The sequence below is a fragment of the Anopheles coustani genome, chromosome 3, assembly GCF_943734705.1.
Source record: "Anopheles coustani chromosome 3, idAnoCousDA_361_x.2, whole genome shotgun sequence".
NCBI lineage: Eukaryota > Metazoa > Arthropoda > Insecta > Diptera > Culicidae > Anopheles > Anopheles coustani.
Genome location: NC_071288.1, coordinates 35,882,905 through 35,901,687, shown reverse-complemented (window position 1 = coordinate 35,901,687; position 18,783 = coordinate 35,882,905). Strand labels below are relative to the sequence as shown.

The 18,783-nt window shown below is 49.2% G+C and overlaps 1 protein-coding gene across 1 annotated transcript in view; it reads right to left on the bottom strand.

Moving 5' to 3' along the window:
* LOC131260389 (homeobox protein homothorax) overlaps positions 1-18,783 on the bottom strand; it is a 151,103-nt gene that overhangs the window by 131,662 nt on the left and 658 nt on the right. The window contains exon 2 of the mRNA XM_058262092.1: positions 9,793-9,934. Within this exon, the coding sequence (XP_058118075.1) occupies positions 9,793-9,934 (142 nt within the window). The remainder of the gene's footprint in view (positions 1-9,792; positions 9,935-18,783) is intronic.

Here is an 18,783-nt window from a genome sequence, read left to right as displayed (position 1 = left end):
GCCTTCCTAATTCATTGCTTTAGGAAGTGCTTAGTGCCGGGCGGGATGTGGTCGTTCGGGATGCACAATTAATTACACACATTTGCACCATCACCCGCTGCTTTCCCAAAAGCGTTCCCGGTGGCCCGCAAACTCCGTTTCTTTTTAATCCAACAAGCAAGAAAGCGGGCACGGGGGCTGGGGTACGGGTTTTCGGCTATAAACTGACGTTAATCATACCTCCATTTGGCTGCGGTGAGACATAATGAATCCTAACGACAGCCCGCTTACCGGCTGGCTCGCTCACCTGATTTCCGCGGAACCCGAACCGACGTGCAACGCCAATTAAATGTCATTCGGGTTCGGAGCCCCGAATCAATGACCCTCCATCCGAGCCGAAGGAAACCTGGTTGGGAGGGGGGACGATTGGCAAATGCACCAATACACCAAATAACGTACCACACGCAATGGGCGCAACAAAGCACATATGGCGTATGGCGTGACGGATTCGATTTCGATGACCTCATCCGTGCGAAACTCAAAATCACAAACACAAACACAAGGAAAAAAAGGAACCGGAGAGATACTCACGGGTGTGGAGGGAGGGGACAAAAAGTGCATCCCCCACCGGCCACGAGCAGAGGAGTAGATGCTCCCCGTGTGGTCGTCGTCCTTGGCGAATACAAATGAAGCTGAAACGCAGTACATTTCGATGGGAGATGCAGCCAAAAAAAAAAAGAAACAAAACCACCTCAACAACAACGGCCAGAAAGCAGAATAAAAAAAAACAACCTACGCGAGGTTTTAAATCCACTGCAGACGAAAAACGCAAAACGAGTGCAAAGAAATCTGCACCGGAGAAAACTGAAAGCAAAAAAAAAAGCGGCAAAACCGAAGTGCCGACCATCCGGCGAGCTGTACGCTGTAACTGTGTCGTTAACTGTCTGATACTGGTCGGCGCATTTACCTGCTGCTGCTGCTGCTGCTGCTGCTGCTGCTGCGGTTGCATTCTGCATCTGCAATGCATTCCAACTACACCAGCCGGTTGCCATGTGAGTGCGCAGGAACTCTCGCAGAAGTAACGAAACCAAACGGAGCAGCACACAGAAATCAAATCACATCCGAAATCGGGTGTCGGCATCGGGTGGGCAAACAATGGCAAGAAGCTGGCATATGGCATTGGTACTTTTTGATTACGAGGTCGAAGGTTTTCTTTTCCCATTTCTGTTCTGTCTCCCGAGCCCGCTAAGCGAAGCTGAGAAGTTTTTGATTCTTTGAGAAAATCCACGAAACGGGACCCTTCGGTCAGCTGAAGCGGACATCCAAACCGACCCAGACCCGGGAAGCGGACCTTTTCGGAGGACAAGGCATTCCGAACGCTCTATTTCGTTTCGGTGCAAAGTGATCCTCGCACGGAAGGACGCTCGGGTGCGATGGAATGGAATGGAAGGGAGGGAAAAAAATGTCCGGGCGTGTTTGTGATGGTTGGCACTTCCTGGAAGTCCATCCCGCCACGGAATTCGAGCCCGTCCCGACCTTCCAGCAACAGGTCCGGTCCCCAGAATGACGTCCTTCGGTATCCTGTCGAGGTTGGAAAACCGATCACACGAACGGTCGGATCGATTAGGTCCGCTTCCCAGCATGGTTCTCGACGAAAGCGAAAGGACCAGGGGCCCCGTGTGCCGGGGTTTGTATTTCTCCAGAATAGGATCAGCGAAGACAACCGCTTTCCCTTCGGAACATCCCCAGAAAGCGATCCGTCATGCAGCGATAATTGATTTTTGACACTCCTTAAGATTTTTGTTTTTCTTTCTCGTCGGGATTCGTCCTTGCACCGAGTTCTGACCTTGCTTTGGTGTTTTTCAATGTGCATGGATGTTAAACCATTCCTTTTGATTGGCATCGAAACAGCGGAAGGTTTTTCCCAGGGAAATGTTTCACGGACGGAAAATGAACCATCGCCGAAGGGCGTCCCGGTGATGCGTTTTTGAACGATTTTTATTTTATTCCTTCCCGGGACCATTCGCAAACAGATCTTTATCGGACGCACAAAGCACCGATTACGCAATAATTAAATCAAACTTGTTTTCCCCCCATCGTAACTTGAAGATCACGCAAAAACCAAGGGCTTCAAACACGACGAATCTGGCGAAACCTCAGACCCGTCGGCAGCGGAAGTGAATGCAACCTCCTCCTGGGGTTTGGTTTTTCTGCGCAGCTTTTTTCGCAGTCGTAAGGACACTTTTCCCCTCGAATCCAACTATTGTGTGGTATTTCCTTATGCTTATGCGCGAGCGTTACAAAGTATTTTCCCGTTTTTATTTCCACGCGCTTTATACTTTGTTTTTTTTTCCTTTTGTCCGTGTCTCTTCCCGTCGTGCGCTTCGTTAGTTCGTTAGTGGTTCGTTTGTTCGCATTTTTGCGCACTATCCAGGGACGGGGGGTAAAAATGGGACCCCTGGGGGGAGGGTGCCCTCCTACCCGGCAGCATTCGAACCCGTCCGAAAAAAGGGGTTCAGTCTTGTTGAAGCAGCCAAAAAAGCAATCGATCTCACCGGGTGAGCAAAGGGATTTTTTTCGGAGGATTCCAACGGGAGGGACGGGGTAGAGACAAAACAACCTCGCTTGAAAATTAAAACCATCCGCCCATTCACACACACACAGTCACATAGGATTAATAAAAACCTATCCAAGGAGAGAGGAAAAAAAGAAGTAACAACCAAACGAGAATAACATCTCCGTGTAGAATAAGAACCTGAGGCCAACGGAACAACAGCTATAACAAAAAAAAAAACAGTAACAAAAACGTAAATGAAACGAAACGAAAACCACCGTCCCATCGGGAGGGAAAAGCGAAAAGAGCATGAAAATAATGAAATTCCTAAAAAGGCTAGCCGGCACACGAATATCCGTTGCGAGTACACAAACTGTGTCACCCCGGCAAGGTTTGCGTATTTTTCCCTTTCTTTTTTCTTCGCTCTTAAAAACATTTAAGCGACCCTCCTGTCCCGTCTTCCATCGCACGGAACTTTTGTCGTTTCTTCGCTCGTAAAAAGATCCGCCAAGAAAGAACCATCCTGCCGTGCCGGACTCCAGAAAAGGCAAGTAGGACCCGAAATGCGCTAAACACCCCGTGATCCTGGGGAGGGAAAGTGAGTCTAGGGAGAAAGCCCACGGACCTCTAGGGGTTCGTGTCTGCGTGTGTGTGCCCAAAACGCTGCGGGGTTCCCTAACTCTGTCATTTAGCTGTTGGCACATTCGAACCCAGCCTTTCGCGTCACAAAGCGAAGGAGAGAGAAAGAGAGGTACAGGGTTGCCTTCGGGACGTCGGTACAAATTGGAACCCCCGCGGGAAAATGCAGTGCCTCTCAGCTCAAGGAAAAAAGTGGCAATTCGTCGGCAAAGTATGAGGAAAGGGAAAGTACGATCGTTAGGATGGCCCGATGCCCGAAGGTCGATCGATCTGTTGATAGGTTTTAAAACAGTAAAGCAGGATGAAACTGGGAAATAGATCCACATTGCAGTGAAGTATTGAATCTTCTAACAACGCAGGTAGAAAACGATGCGACGATCAACGGAAAAAGCGATCGCCAACATCGGGAGAAGCGGCGAATGCAATAACGAAAACTCCGCGCCTTAGCGCAAGGTCGAAGAGATTGAACCAAAAAGTAAAGAAAATAAAATGGAAAAAACCTCACGAGAAATAGTACAAGAAACGGGTGGTAAAGGGGGAAGAGAAAGCAGGAGAAAAAAAGGGTACACGCACGGCGATCAAACATAATGAATAAGAGCAAAATTGAAAGTCTCCTTTGATCACATAATTGTAATCTTCGATATTTTCCTCGGTTTGCCATTGTTAGCCCGTAAGCCCCGGCTGGCTGCTTAGGAGATCGTGTGGTGGTCGATTGTTGTTGTGTGTTTTTTTCACATTTTTTTCTTTACCTTTTGTTCATCCCTCTTCCCTTTTGTGCCTTTCTTCTCCTTTCCCTCTACGGGGAGGGGAACCGATCGGGAGGAATTCGGACCCTTTTCTGGAAGGTGTTGTGTTATGCTTTTCCCCCTAGTGATCCTTTTCTTTCCTTTCATCCACAGCTTCACTGTGGCCGTCCCTCCGTCCAGGGGGTTATTTTCGCTTCACTACGCAGCCATAATGCTGCGTTTTTGTGTATTAGCGCTTTGGAGTTTTCCCATTTGTCCGCCATCGGTACAATGGTTGTGTGCGACGCTGTTTCGTTTGAGCTACGGGGCATTAGGAAAGGGGCCCTTCCACTCCAGTGGGTCACGAAAAGCTCTAGGATGGTCCGAGGGTCTCACCGGGTTCGGCAATGGAAGAAGAAAGGTTCAACTAGGCGAAACGTACCATTGCTGGGGAACATATGCTTTCGTTGTCTTCACGCCCGAAGGCTTCGGGCCAAATGATCATCTGCGCCAGGGAATTCGAGACGCAACGATCGAAGGCAGCAAACGAAAAGAGCGGACGAGCAGGAGGCGATTAGGACCTCCGGTACGGTTCTTGGATGTTTCGGTTCCACGAAACATGCGCAAATGTGCAAAGTACGAGTTCGGGATAGAAATAAACACATTGAAAACAAGAACACTACACTCGAGGACATTTTAGAAGTAAACAATCTCCATGAACAAACACTGATCATGCAGACGAGAGTGATCTGCAAGAAGATGAAAACGGCAATAGAAAATCGACGGTTGGGCCATCTGCAAGCCACATTTATCCTGTTAAAATGTTGCACAAATCGAATAAAGAAAGCGAAGCCGGTACTCATCTTCCATTCAGTCCGGGTAAACCATAAAACATGTCAACATTTTACATTTGTTTTGCATATTCCACGTATCGTCTAAATTGGTCCTTTTAAGACGAAAGAGAAACGAAAGCATAATATCCAGTTTCAACCCTTGCTCCAACATTCCAAGGCTTGCTTTGACACCAAACTTACTTTTTATTTTTCTAAATTTAACTTCAAATTCAAGCAGCAAACATACTCATTTAAGAGCAAAACATATTTCCTCTAAAACCTATAAGTTTTCCCTCTGTTATTCAGTATGGTTTATGGTTGTATTATTTTCAAAATTGAACACCTTTCAGGCAACCATAAAAATATATTTTCCTCCAAACCCTAGAGCAACGAATTGTCTACAAGGGTTAAAAAAGGCTTATAGTCCCTCGCTGCGTGCCGGATTCAAGTTCAATACCAAAACCATTCCCAAAATACCGTAAACGACAACAGGAACCTGATGCTGCCGTTTCGCTTTTCGCTAACGGGCGGACGCACATAAGCCGGAGAAACAAGAATAAAATTCAGAACAACAACAACAGCAACCACCATCACCAACAAATAGCACAAAAGACAATCCCAGACCGGCCCAGCATGGGGCAGGAAAGAGTTGAAGACGGTCTGAACAGAGGAGAAACAAAACAAAAAAAACCCCCGACCAAGATCAACCGGCAGAACCGGAGAACGGAAAGCAAGAATGTGTGTTAAGCTTGAAATACGCTTCAAGGAGAAAATCAGATTAGTGTCATCTAGAAGAAATTTTATTTTTTGGCTCCGTTTTTACCCCGCTTAGTTTAGCTTCAGCTCGCCGTGCTTCGATCTTCGTCAGTGCTTGTGTTTTTCATTTTTTTTTTTTTGTATCTTTTGGTTAACTCATCCCTTCTTTTGACCCTGTTTTGACGCAATGAAGGTTAACGCGACATTGGTTCCGACCGTGGCAGGTTTCCTGAAGACCTCAAGACCTCAAAAGACCTGAGTAGGACATTGTTGAGGAGCAACATACGGTGCGCGGTTCGGGTGGGTGGATCACCGAACGATCGAGAGTAGGGAAGGGAAAAGATACATTTATTTTAATGTTTAGAATTTTGGGTTTGGCGTTTGTCGTTTCGACCAACCAGTTGTGCCGTCTCGAACTTCTCCGACGAAAAGAACGCTGGCCGGTCCAGCACAAGCGTTAGGCCTCGGCAGCAACAGCAGCATAAATCGACGAGACGATCGACGACGGCCCAGACGCATCATAATTCCAAACTGACCAACCCTCGAAACCCCATTTCCCGGTTCCAAATGGAATTGAACGTTCGGTTTAATATTTGAGGTAAAAAGTCATCAAAAAATCGTCTCCCGAATCGAGCAACGTCGATGGAACAGAATCTCAAACGGGCAGTTTTGAGAATGAAATGAATATGCAGATGAGATTGTTTTTAATATTATTTTTCCCTTCTCTCCCCCTTCGTTCCGAAGGAGACACCTAGTTTGATGATATCTTTTGATTGAAAATTATTCTCAGGGAAATGCCAACCTGTAATCATCGTTTTCGGCTGCTATGCATGGCGAATCTCAGTTCAAGCATCGGCAGAAGTAGTTAGGCATTGCAAGTAACCATAGCAACCATAAACCTAGCAATCGATGCATACATGACTCACAAATGCAAAGGTAATGATGCAAGTGTCAAGTTGTATTGCGCTCAAAATGACGTTACAATAATTCACAAATAAAGCCGACAACGGCATCCCTCCATAAGAGAGCTATTTGCAGACCCCAGACTTTGGACAACCTAAAACACTCCCCTGCAATGTTGCCAAACGGTGTTTAAAACGAGTCATTCCCGTCGAGTCATTACACCGGCTGCATCGAAGGCAACGAGAAAAAAAAACAACTGCTGGTGGAACAACTTTAAAAGAAAAAACTGGGCCGGTTAGGCTTAAACCTCGCAAGACAGTTCATCGGGGCGAATTTACATTTTTGCCAAGTCACGCAGCTTGCGTCCCCGTGGTAGCCCTTGAATAGTGGTCCAAAAATTGAAAGCAGCAGCACCGCATAAAAGGAGGAACTCCACACATCTGCACCGGCGTAGAAACTCGGCCGGGTCCTTCCGTTATCTAGATGCCGAACATCATGATCCACCACTTGGACGAGGAGTTTTCCCTGAATCACTCCTTGCTGCCCTGCTGAAGGTGCCCGCCGGAATGGAATGTGTGCAGAAGACGGTTCGGCCCGGACAATGCACACATTGTTCTATCGGTGTTGGGAAGGTTGTTTCTTTTCTTCAAGGTACCCGTTTTAATTCCCTCCTCTTGAAATTATGTGGGCCGTACTCAACTGAACACCTTCCGAACGACCGAACGCACTCGTTTTGCTATGCGGAATAAACGCCCTACGTAGAAAAAAAGCTTGAGTCAAAAGTCAGAAGAAGAAGAAGAAGTAATAAAGACAAATGTCCAACGTAAAAAACGATCCCAAAAGTTTCTAGTCTCCAAACGACGTCTGGTTACGAGCTGGACTTCGAGTGGTTCTCTTGCCCCGTGTGTCTACAGAACACACACGTCCCAAATTGTGCAGACATTGTGGGCGCGCTCGAGTTCTGACTTCTCGGTCGTTGGCTGATGACGCAGGCCCGAGGAGCCTGCCGCACATAAATAACAAAATAACATCACACCGATAATGACCGTCGGTCCACAGTCCGCGCGCCGAACAGCGGGAGAACCCTCTAAAACCATGGTATATTCCCTCCCCGGGGATTGATTACGGTCAGACTAGGAATGACCTAGAATCAATCAACATACACTCCTGCCTCCTACGGGCCGAGTCCTTCTTCGTCACTAAATTGGGAATCCTCCCGAGAATCATCTCCCTGTGTTTGAGGACTTCAAAAGATGGACATAATCTAGCAACTAGCACGAAGAAAAAAAATCCTTCAAGTCTTGGTGATTTGATGTTAGGCCAGTTCGAAGGCAGTAAAACACAAACGGACAGCAGAGACAGAACCAGAACAAGCATATGACTCCTCGAGCGCTCGGACTGCCCCCCGGCCCAACTCCTCGACGTTATTCGTCGGTCGTAACGCCACGCAAGGAAGTACCCGAAACAAAACCACATCAAAACATCGAGAACCGAGTGGTAGTGGTACAGTCGGGCGGGAATCGGGTCGATAGCACACGCCTTGCCACCTTTTTTACAGCCTCTTAAAACGGCCATAAAGTTGTTCCGTACGCCGCGCGCACGCTCGCGTTTTATCGCCCGCGCGCTTTGTCCCGCCTGTCCTTCCCCGTTCCACGTCTCCGTCCAGATTTCCCGGAGCCGGTTATGGTTTTCCCAGACTCCCCGCCAATCCGTTCATCGTCAGCATCATCATCATCATCATCGTCGGCGGAGGATGACTCTAAGGACGGCTCGATTTGAGGAATGACATAAAATGTTGAATGATCTCGCAGCATCCTCCGGGTGGGGTTTTGGGAACGGTAAGGCACACGGCCACGCTCTGCTTGGTGTCGTCGCTCTATGGTGGTGTCTTCCGACGGTCGTTAAGCGGGCACACATTTTAATGACACTTCTTCCCCTCCTCAGTATCCCTATCCCTCTTTGTATCTGAACTTCAGCTCGTTCTAGTTCGTCTCAGCGAGTCGTTTTTCGTGTCCACTTTGGCCTGTGAATGAACGGCGCATCAAGTTCTCTCAGTCTTAGGCGCAACCGTCTTCGGGATAGTGTTGGGCGCATAACACAACACACGGTGGGGAGGCAGAGGGCCGTTGCGACACGACCTTGCATTTTTTTTCTGCTTTCTATCAGAAAGTGCGCACGCGGATAGACGATACGCCGTGGCACCACTTAGGCATTCCGGTGTCGCACTCTCGTCACCACGGAAAGCGCCGTTGAACCCACCGTGTGGAACATTGTCTCTTCCCTCCGAACCCCCCTCTTCATCGCTCGCGAATAAGGAATTGGACAAACGACGACGAGGACCTAAAAGAGGCACAAAAAAGAACGGGATGATAAATCGAGCAGCAGCAGCAGCAGCACCAGCGTTTGCATTCAAACCCGTTAATTAATCGACTCTCGCGAACGCAAATAAACGGTCACACCATCCCCTCGGTGCCTCGGCCGGGGCACTGGGGACACACAACAGCAACGAGTGCAGCGATATCCGATATCTGCCCGAAAACCACCGAAACGTTTGGACGCAAACCGTTGATCGTGGTACGCGCATCCAAAGGCGACACCACCGCCGGGTCTTGATCGCCGTTGTCGCCGTCGTGGAAAAGGTCGCGACTCGTTCGCCTTTCGCCGGGCTCACACCACAAGGCACAATGATCGCATGGGGCGCTTGCTATACTTAGGACCAAGTCACACACACACATGCTGTCGTTGAGGAATTCCTTGCAAGGGGTCTTGCAAGGCGGTTCGCGTCCACCAAAACAAACGATCGCGAACGCGCGCAGATGGAACCCGGGCCGCCATCAATTTCGTGCTGCGATACGACCATCGGTTGATTATGAATGATCGATCGTTTCTCTTCGCTTCTTGCTATTATCGTTTGCTCGGTACCGGGGGTTTTATTTGTTTTCTTATTTTCCCACTCCGAATGATCTCCGCATTGCTAGGACCGGGGTTTGTTTTGGTTTCCGAGGTCCCCCACCAGTATGCGTTGCCGTCTCCTGCGCGAATGATCGCGGGGTGCATAATACAAGACGGATATCGACTTTGTTTGTCCGCTCCGCACAATCAAACCGAGACCCCCCGGGGTTCTCGACCCAATCGGATCGTGAAGCGTGTGTGTGTGCGCCCTTTTGCGCGGCTCATATGCTTCCCGAAAGTGACTTTGATTAATATCTCACACCCAGCGCGCCCAAGGTGAACCGTGTATCCCTCGGGTCGCTCGGCTAAACACGATCGGATCGATTCCAAGGTTGCGCTTTGGAAGACACACTTTCGATACAAAAACCTCTGTCACGATCACCGGTCTTAGATCTTCTGGAGAAAGATTTTTTCCTTAATATTAAAATTCACATAGCTGGATTTTACATACCTGTTTGCTGAATACAGCCACATCTTCGCTAAAGGAGTCTGACGAACAAACGTCACCACCGGCCACGCCCGGTTCTCGTGGGGTGCAGGTCGCTAGTTCACACTTTTCGAAAATTAGCGCCAACAGCGGGAATAGCGGGTGTCTGTGGAAGAGAGAAGAAGAAGAAGAAAGGGAGTGAAATTAGACCAGGCATGTAAGGGCAGAACACACAATTCATTAGGAGGAGCGTCAAAGGATTAGCGTTGCATTTCCATTTTCATTAGCAGCGCAACTCATTTGTTCCTTCCCAACATAATGTTCGACCGTACGAAGAAACTGTTTGTCACTCGGGTAAAAGGGCGCCCTACCCTGGAGGTCCCTTGTTTTGCTTTCCGTTCGTGTTTTTCTCCATTCGTTGTCCCAAACCGAAAACATCTAGTAATGCCGCGTGTAATTTCGTCGGCGCTAATGTCGGAGTAAAAATATGCCACGTAATCGACACTCGGCTTAGCGCGTTTCCCCGTTGGTGGAAACCGGCCCAGACCGGAAGACGACGGTGGTCCGGGCGTTCGGAAGGATGGGGAATGGAATCAGTGTGGATTAATGTACGTTTCGTGTGAGTAGAATAAAAATCCACTCCCAGGGCTAGTTCGGTCTGATAGCGTTTGTTTTTCACCCCCGTTCCCCCGCATGTACACACACTCTCCATCGTGTGTCCTCTCGTGTGCAAGTCATAAAGTAATCTATGGAAAGCCACTACCACCGTCGTTTCTTTCTTTTTCAAAAGCCCACCGAGTGCCGTGAGCTATGAGATCAACAGCCGAAATAAAACCCCCCGAAAAGTGTGTCCGAAACCATGTGTTCCGCACTGGACGGAGGGAGGGGGGAGAAAGGACTGTACGGGCGGGATACTCCACGATGGATGAAAGCAATGTCATTAGGAGTTTATGCGTTTGACAAATGTTGAATCACGTCCCTCTATCAAAAACGCCACACGAGGCGCGAGAGAGCCCAGTTTCGGAAGTCGTCCGTTCTATTTACTATTCTACCCCGTTCCGAACAATCCCTTCCAACCCACCTTTGGGCACCCAAGTCTCCGCCACCGTAGCCCGTATGTTGGCCAGCTAGAATATTATCAGCGCCACGGAAAAAAGTAAAGGAAAAGTCATTCCCCTTTTTTCCATATCACCCGGTCGTGGCTACGACGATGTGTTTACTTATTTGTAGCATTTCCCCCCGTCACTCTGAGGTGCCCGAGGGGGCGTCGGCCAGGTGACGGAGGACGGAAACATTTGGGCCTGATGTAATGTATGAGCGTTATCTGACTCGATCTATCCAAGCGGCATACACACACACACACACGTGGGTATTTCGTTCACGCATATTCGTGTCAATTTACGCGCGATGACGAGTTGACTATTCATATTTGATTCCGGTCTGCCAGCGTGTCTCGTGTAGGACGCGTCAAAAAATCAAGAACACAACCAACAGCCTGGAGAATGCCAAGTAACGGCGATGGAATAAAAGTTCTTCCATCGAAAAAAAAAACCAGCAAGAATCCCTTTTGATGCTCATTTCTTTTGCTCCTTTTAAACTTTGCCACGCTTCACACGTTCAAAGGAGCCCTTTCTTATCCCCTCGTTAGAGTCTAAAAAACACACACACTTCACGAGGAGTGAGAAAAAGGCGAAAAGATTTTGCGCGATAAGATCCAAGCAACCTCGGCTGAATAAGGGCTCCTCCACACCGTTTCCCATGTGACACAGACGGGATTTTCAAAGCCGGGCCGAACCGCAAACTCCCGTTGAAAAAAGGGACTAAAGCCGCACGACCAACCAACTCGGCTGTCGATCTCGTGCGGTTGTGCCGAATTCTGATGGATTTATTTTAAACGGGTTTGATAAGAATCTCTCTCGCGCCCGTCAAGATTCGCTGCTCGTTATGCCTCCAGCTGCGATCCTCCCTCGGATAGAGCGATCTCGTGTGGAATACGATGAAGTGCCAACTTCCTTTCCGGCTGGAACGGGCCCTTTCGGGGTGTTTGGCTTCTGACTTCTTGCGAAAGCATCCGCAAGTGTTGGCTTTACAATGTTGGCAGATGCAGCAGACATTCCCTACGATGATTTTATAAAAATGCGAGAGTAAACAGGTTTGAAGTTGGGTAAGAATTTTAAGGTGGACTAAGTTACAAATTTCTCACCCTCGGAAGGCTCGGCACCTGCTGAAAACGAGCTACGGTCGTCACCTGCGTGTATGTGTGTCTGGGACTTTTAAGGTAGAAGAGACACCGATCAAGAAGCACCCAAGTACTTGGGTTGAGTACGCGTCGGAATTCGTTCAGGGTGACTAAGTTCAGATGACCAAGAGTGGTACCCTCTACAAGTCGCTCCGTTATGCCAAAGTTGGTCGGAATGGAGTTCAAGCCATACTTCGAGAAGAATCTCGACTCGGTGATGGAGAGCCTCCATCACGTGTGGGAAGAAAGAGAGAGCGAGTGGATCGAGCATTACCATTGCCGTTGATGTCTATATTGAATGTTTACGTGCCAACCCCCGGTCTGAGTGCAACCGCGTGTCCTCGTGCACCACGTGAAGTGTGCAATTGTGAAGCAGGAACCCGATCTCAGATACACGGGTTCCGTGGCAAACGGCACGGCCACGATCGGCCCGTTTTTTTCTCAAGTGGAGGAGGTTCTCTGGAGGGATGCAGTAGCAAAATACCGCAACGTTTACCTCACTCGGTGATGGTTCCGCGCCTGGCCAGCCATGGCAAATGGGGGAGAAAATGAAAGAAACCCAGCCTGAGTACCACCACCGTATTATTAGTGTGTACATGTCGAAGGTTGTTTAGTGTAGATAAACAACACCGAAGGAAACAGAGCAGACACTCCAGTGTGTACAGGGCCCCTTTCGGACGGACGTTGTGGCCGGGTCCGCGTCCGGCACCGGATTGCATCCCACACGCAAGTAAACACATACACAAACCCGCCATTGAAGGCAGTGTGTTTAGTGGCGGCTTAACCACCTCGTTTAGCGTTCGTCGAGATGCTCCCCGGAGAAAGCGCATTCGGGCGACCTCCATTATTTCCCCAACCTCCACAGAGATTCCGGTGCATCCGGATGGGACAGAAGGTTCTCTCCCGTTCGCTACAGTTGAGGGAAGCTAAATAAGAGGAACGAAAAAAAGCCCTGAAATCTCGGCCGCAGACGACACCGACGCCAGCGTACGTAAATATTTTGATAATGTCACTAAATATTGTGCAGCATCCAGCAGCCCCGGTTCGAGCGGGGGCAATGCAGCAGGAATTGTTTATGTAATTTGTACGATATTTTACCCTGGAGTGACTGTTTGCCCAGCAATCCCACCGCTAGTATCGGGCCAGTGAGCGGAGACAACAACGAAAACGAAGCCTGTCTCTAGCCTAATGGCTTGGATTGGATTGAAGGGTTCCGGGGGTAAGTATCGGAGACGAGGGAGCATTTAGTGTCCATGGTACGTCAAGAAATTGAACAGCGGAGTTCTGCAAAGTAGCACCCGGCTGAGTAGAGGCAAATTTTAAACAATTTGGTACATTGCAAAAATAAAGTAAAACCAAACCAGACCGGCTCCTGACCTAACAAGCCAACAGCTCGGTGTCGAGGGACATGTGTCCGCCTCTGGAACACCGTTTCTCTTCACCCAATCGCTTGCTTACTCCTCGTTGCGGCGATCCGAAACACATGCCAGCCCCGCTCTTGGAGTTGTTTGAAAAGATTTTGTTTGAAAAATCATTTGCATCAGGATGGCCCTCCGTTCTTGACCGAACCGGTCGGCGACGGGGAAGTGCGTTCGGGGTATGCGAGGGGGGAAATAAAACGCAATCCGTACACATATGCGCCCGAGCACCCGGTCGTCGTCGTCGTCGGGAAGTGTTCGGTAAATATACACAGAGTGCACTGGAGGAAGATGCACCCGTTCGGCCGTGTACGTGTTCTCGACCGGGAACATGATGCAGTGCAGGGTCCGTGCCTGGTAGGCTGGTGCATCGTGTACCTTTCGTCCGCGTGCCCTTCGCACTCCAACCGACCGATCATGCTGACGATCACGATGATGAAGATGATGATGTCGAAGAGGCAGAAAAGGCGGCATAAAGAAACCCCTCATGTCCTTGTGCTGGGTCGCTCTTCCCCCCTAAGGGAAAGGGAAGGCATGGGCAGGAATACAGGAGGTGCGTTCGAGTGGGTGGTTGGGAACCTGAAGCGGAAGAAGATCGTTGTCGTAGTTACCCGTTTGCGGTTGCAGCAGCAGTGGTTCACCACCGCCGACGTTGTTGGTTGACGAACTCTTTTCCACCGTTTTACAGCATGCAGCCCGTATACACACAAACACACTCGGAGCAGCTGCACTGTGCCCTTTCCACGCGGGCTGCAACGAATCGTCGGGTGAAAGATGCACCACCGCCGTCGAGTGGACGAGATGGAGGGTTTCCGTTCCGCCGTTCCTTCTTTTATTGCCGCATTTTATTAGCTGTCTCATTTTCTTCGCTGTCGCCCGGTTCGCCAAGCGGAACCTAGTGAATCATGCGCCTAACGAGATGCGATCGTGGCCGGTAACGCAAAACACAAGAACACGCCGGCCAGCGGGAATAAATCCGCCCGAAATTCCAGCCGTTGCTGTACGAAACGAAACGAAAGGCGACTTTGTTTTGACACACTGCAAGTGCATAGGTGGCTAGATGAACTGTCATCTTTTCGCCAGCTGTCATGCTGACATCGCGATGTAAATAGAAGTGTTTGTGTTTGGTTTTTTTCATGCCACGTCCCGCGAAGAAAGGGCGCAAGAATCCCGCACCATCCCAGACCGTCAATTGGAATGCCGTGCAAGGGAATCAATCTACAATTCAACACATTCGTCGTCCACACTTCACGCGACACCAGCGTCTTCATCGTGGCCGGGCGCGAGGACACAAAGAGCGCGAAGATGACGCGCCGATCAGAACGGGATCTCGTCGGCGGGCGCGTGAACTTTGGTCGCGGCCAATTCGTTCCTCTGGTAAGTATTTTCTTGTTCTTTTGCACGCGACAAGACACGGTCACGCACACCACACAACCGTGGATCGTGGTGGTGCATCGATGCAGTCACGGTGCGAAATGAGCTTCGCGCTGCACGCAAGACACAAAGTCGCGCTCGCGATCTTCATCATCATCATCAACCAGCCGCAACAGCGTCACCTTGGGGTGCCTTGGATGTGCGAGTTGGAGTTTGGTGCGATGCGGAGAACCTTGTCACACATACCGGGCACACATACACACGCAGGGAAGGGTGTCGCTGTGGCATCTTCGTCCACGGACGAAACGAATCAAACAGGAAGCCCCAAAGATGACGCCCTGATGATCGTTTATTCATTCGTTCGAAAATGCTCCCGACTCGCGAAATGCCATTTAATGCCAAGATCGACGGAACCGGCACCGCGTACTCCACCAGCGTGGCATTCGTTCCCGCTGTCCATTTCCCAGACACACCAGACGACAACAAGGTTGCTGTCATACATAAAGTATGAATTTTTAATGAAACAGAATCACATTTTGGCATTTAAAACGTCTCAACCGTTCGTTTTTCGGTCGGTCTGAGACCCGGGACGCGAACGGTGGACCGTGCACAAGGGGGGTATTTCATTTTAAGGGATTTGGATTCTGACTGCTTTCCCTCTCCCCCTTCTCCACTCAAGTTTTCTGCTCTCATCCGTTGGCAAGTTTATGTTATTCCTTTCCCAAACCACAACACTCACTTGTCACAACGAGTTCCTACCGTTAGGACCGGAAATGCAACGCGACTGAATGAAGGATGCTGCTGCATAACAAAAAAAATAAAACATGCATGGCATGAATGCATACATACATTTCACCGCTCCCTCCCCGATCTCGCCTCCCTTCTATCGCTCACTTTCTCGATTCCGAAATAAACGCGATCGCGAGCTTAGGCGAGACGACGATTAATTCCAGATTATTGCCCCCTCAGCTTCTTCTCACGAGGAGCCTGAACGGCCGTTTCCTTGTACGGGGTTTTAACGATGGAAATAAAACGGCGGATCGATCGCCCGGCCATGAAACGGAATAACAGATAAGATGCTGATGAACTGTCCGTTCGCGCGAGTTTTGATGAAGTTGTCGAACAAATCGTCGTTCGGATGCGCGATGCGTCACGTCCGCAGCATAAAAGTCTTTAATATATCAGCCGTTGTCACTATTCATTAGAGCATACAAGCCGTAAAAAAAAATCCACGGTCTGTGTGTGTGTGCTCCAAGATATCAACAGAGCCCGGCATTTAACGATGTTCTACAAATGTTCGCCTGCATATTTATGCAACGTGCTCGCATGCTTAACGGACCGTTTGTTTGACTTGTAAGACACTTGATTGCGTTTATTTAACTCATGTTGGCAAACACATCCCCACGGTTTGACTTTTATCGCCGGAGTGATGTTTGGAGAGTGCAGTTTTTACAATGCATTATGATTTATGCGCTGGTTAGAGGGCCGATAAAATGCAATGTAAATTAAAGGAAACGTTTTTTTTTTTGCTCCTTTTGCAAACACTATAAAGTGTGGGAAAATGGTCGCCGTTGCAGTGTGCATAAAATCCACTGTCACCACGCAATCGATCAATCGATGATAAGTACTTGACGAAACAAATTCGTCACCCAGCCGGCCGTGTGGCACAAATATTGCTCCGCCAAATAACGCCACACTTCACTTCATGCTGTCTGTCGATCAAATAAACAGCCGGAAATAAATTGATAACGGTTGCTGGCAGAGAACGCAGCGCAAATCCGTGTCACGGACCGGGTCCTTCCAGTCGCCGACAGCGTGTACACACAAGTGTTATAAAATTAATTTGTACGACACTCTGCGCGTAATTATGTATTCGCCCCCGCAACCGACCCGCCTTCATTCGCCTCCCATTAAAGCCCATCATTTATCCATCAATGCTCTAATCGCCCTCACCGTTGGGCTCCTCTCGGTTCCTAATCGTTTCCGATCCGGTGGGCGGGTGTGTGTGTGTGCATTAAAAGCATACAAATTAAAAGATCACTTCCGCTTGGTACGGTGTGGACACAGCACCCTCGCGCCTTCTTCTATTTAATCAATTTTCGAGGCACTCGAGAGAAACAAAAAACACAATCGACCGAAGTGGGAAGCCAAATGGGGGCGGAAGAGGGGAAATAAAACACACCAAATGTTCGAAAAAAAAACAAGAGGAAGGAAAAACTAAACTCGCGCATATGTATGAACCGTGGCCTCCCCCGTGTGCGGACGCCTTTTTTCCGATCGTAATGTGTATAATAAAAAGCTGCGGTAGCGATCGGATGATCAGATTGTGTGCAGCCACACGCGCACTAATGGGATAATAACGGCCTACAGGGGGAAACGGCACACACCGACCGCAAGCCGGCGTCGTCGAGCGGCGAACAAATTGCGGTGCAGGCTGCCCATTGCTTCGATATATCGTGCTTAGTTTGGTTTTTGTGTTCTTTTTAGGTTCTCCGTTGCTTGTGGCACAGGAGGTCCTTTTTTGTCCTCCGAGGTCGCCGAGGCCATGCCAGCCACCCACCGCAAAAGGGGCTCCGGCTACTTATCGGGCATAATTATCCCTTTCGCACCCGACCCGAGGAGAGGGACTGCCGATGGCCGCCGCGGGGAAAGAGGACCCAAAAAGCTGGTGAAACAATCAATATGCACCCGCCGTACGACCTTTGGGAGGTCTTCCGGAAGTGTGACAGACGGCCAAAGGTCCGAACGTAGGGTCTCAGCCTAACAAAGTTAGTAAGCAATGGAATAAATTCAGGAGGCAACCAAGCGGCACAACCATCGGGGAAACAAAAACGGGACAAGGCAAAGGCGCTGGTCCTGGTCCGTTTTTGAAGCTCAAGATCGAAAGGAACGAACGACGACAAACGCCAGATGCTACCTCTTGAACAATTTTGGGGAAGGTTTCGATGCATCTCCAGAACGGAGTAAAAAAGCAGCAACCGAGGATCGCCCCGTTCGACAACCCCCAACAAAAAAGGCTGCTATAAAATGGATAAGCTTCAAAAGGCACTGTAATTTCGCTTAATAGATTGATCACATATTAAATTTATAGTTCACGGTGCCTGTTGCCGCCGCGCCTGGCTTCTTGCAGGAACTCCAATATCCTCTGCCTATGTGCATCCGAGACCGAAACCGTGGTGGTGCATATCTCTCAAGAAGGAGTAAAAACAGGCACTAAAGGATGCCTAATTTAATAGGTATTATTAGGAAATTTCGTAATCATCATAATTATCTCCTGTTGCAATTTGTTATACGATTCCACACCGACTCCGGCCGGAGTTTTGAAGAGGACTCCGGCCGGAGTTTGATTTCGAACCATTCCGTGAATTCCGTGGTCCCGAAAATCGGTGCATCGCTCCACTGGATTAGCTGCTCCACCGTGGACGATGCATCGGTTCTGATCGGCAGTTTATCACCCGTGTCTCGCTCCCATCCTCCATCTCCCTTTTTTAATATCTTAACTTGATCTCCTCGCTCGTCAAGATTAGCCAGCGGTAAACGGATCAAATATGCACGGGGCCACACGGCGGGAACGGCGAGGCAAAAAAAGGTGAGGTTATAATTTTCTCCCCAAAATGTTTACCATTCCGAGATGAAGCTAATAATTATGCGCTTTTTTATGTTTTTTTCATTATTAAGTGTTTGTTTCTGGGTGTTGCTGCCCCAGCATCGTTTATCATGGAGCATCGTGGTGAAGCGAGATGGACGCATTTTCTGCCAGCGGGGAAAGGAATCAAGTCGGAGAGTAACGGTGGCTGCCGCTTCCCCCACTCGTCCGTTGCGCCCTGGAGACGGAATGATTTATCGCTTTTTAATGTATTAACGCGCCGAGAGAATGTGTTGGAGTCCACCGGCCGCCGCTAAGAAAGTTCGAAGGAGTGCAACTTTTAATGCCGTACAGAGGGACTCCCTTTGCGCCTTTTGGGACCATTTGGCCCGGCACGT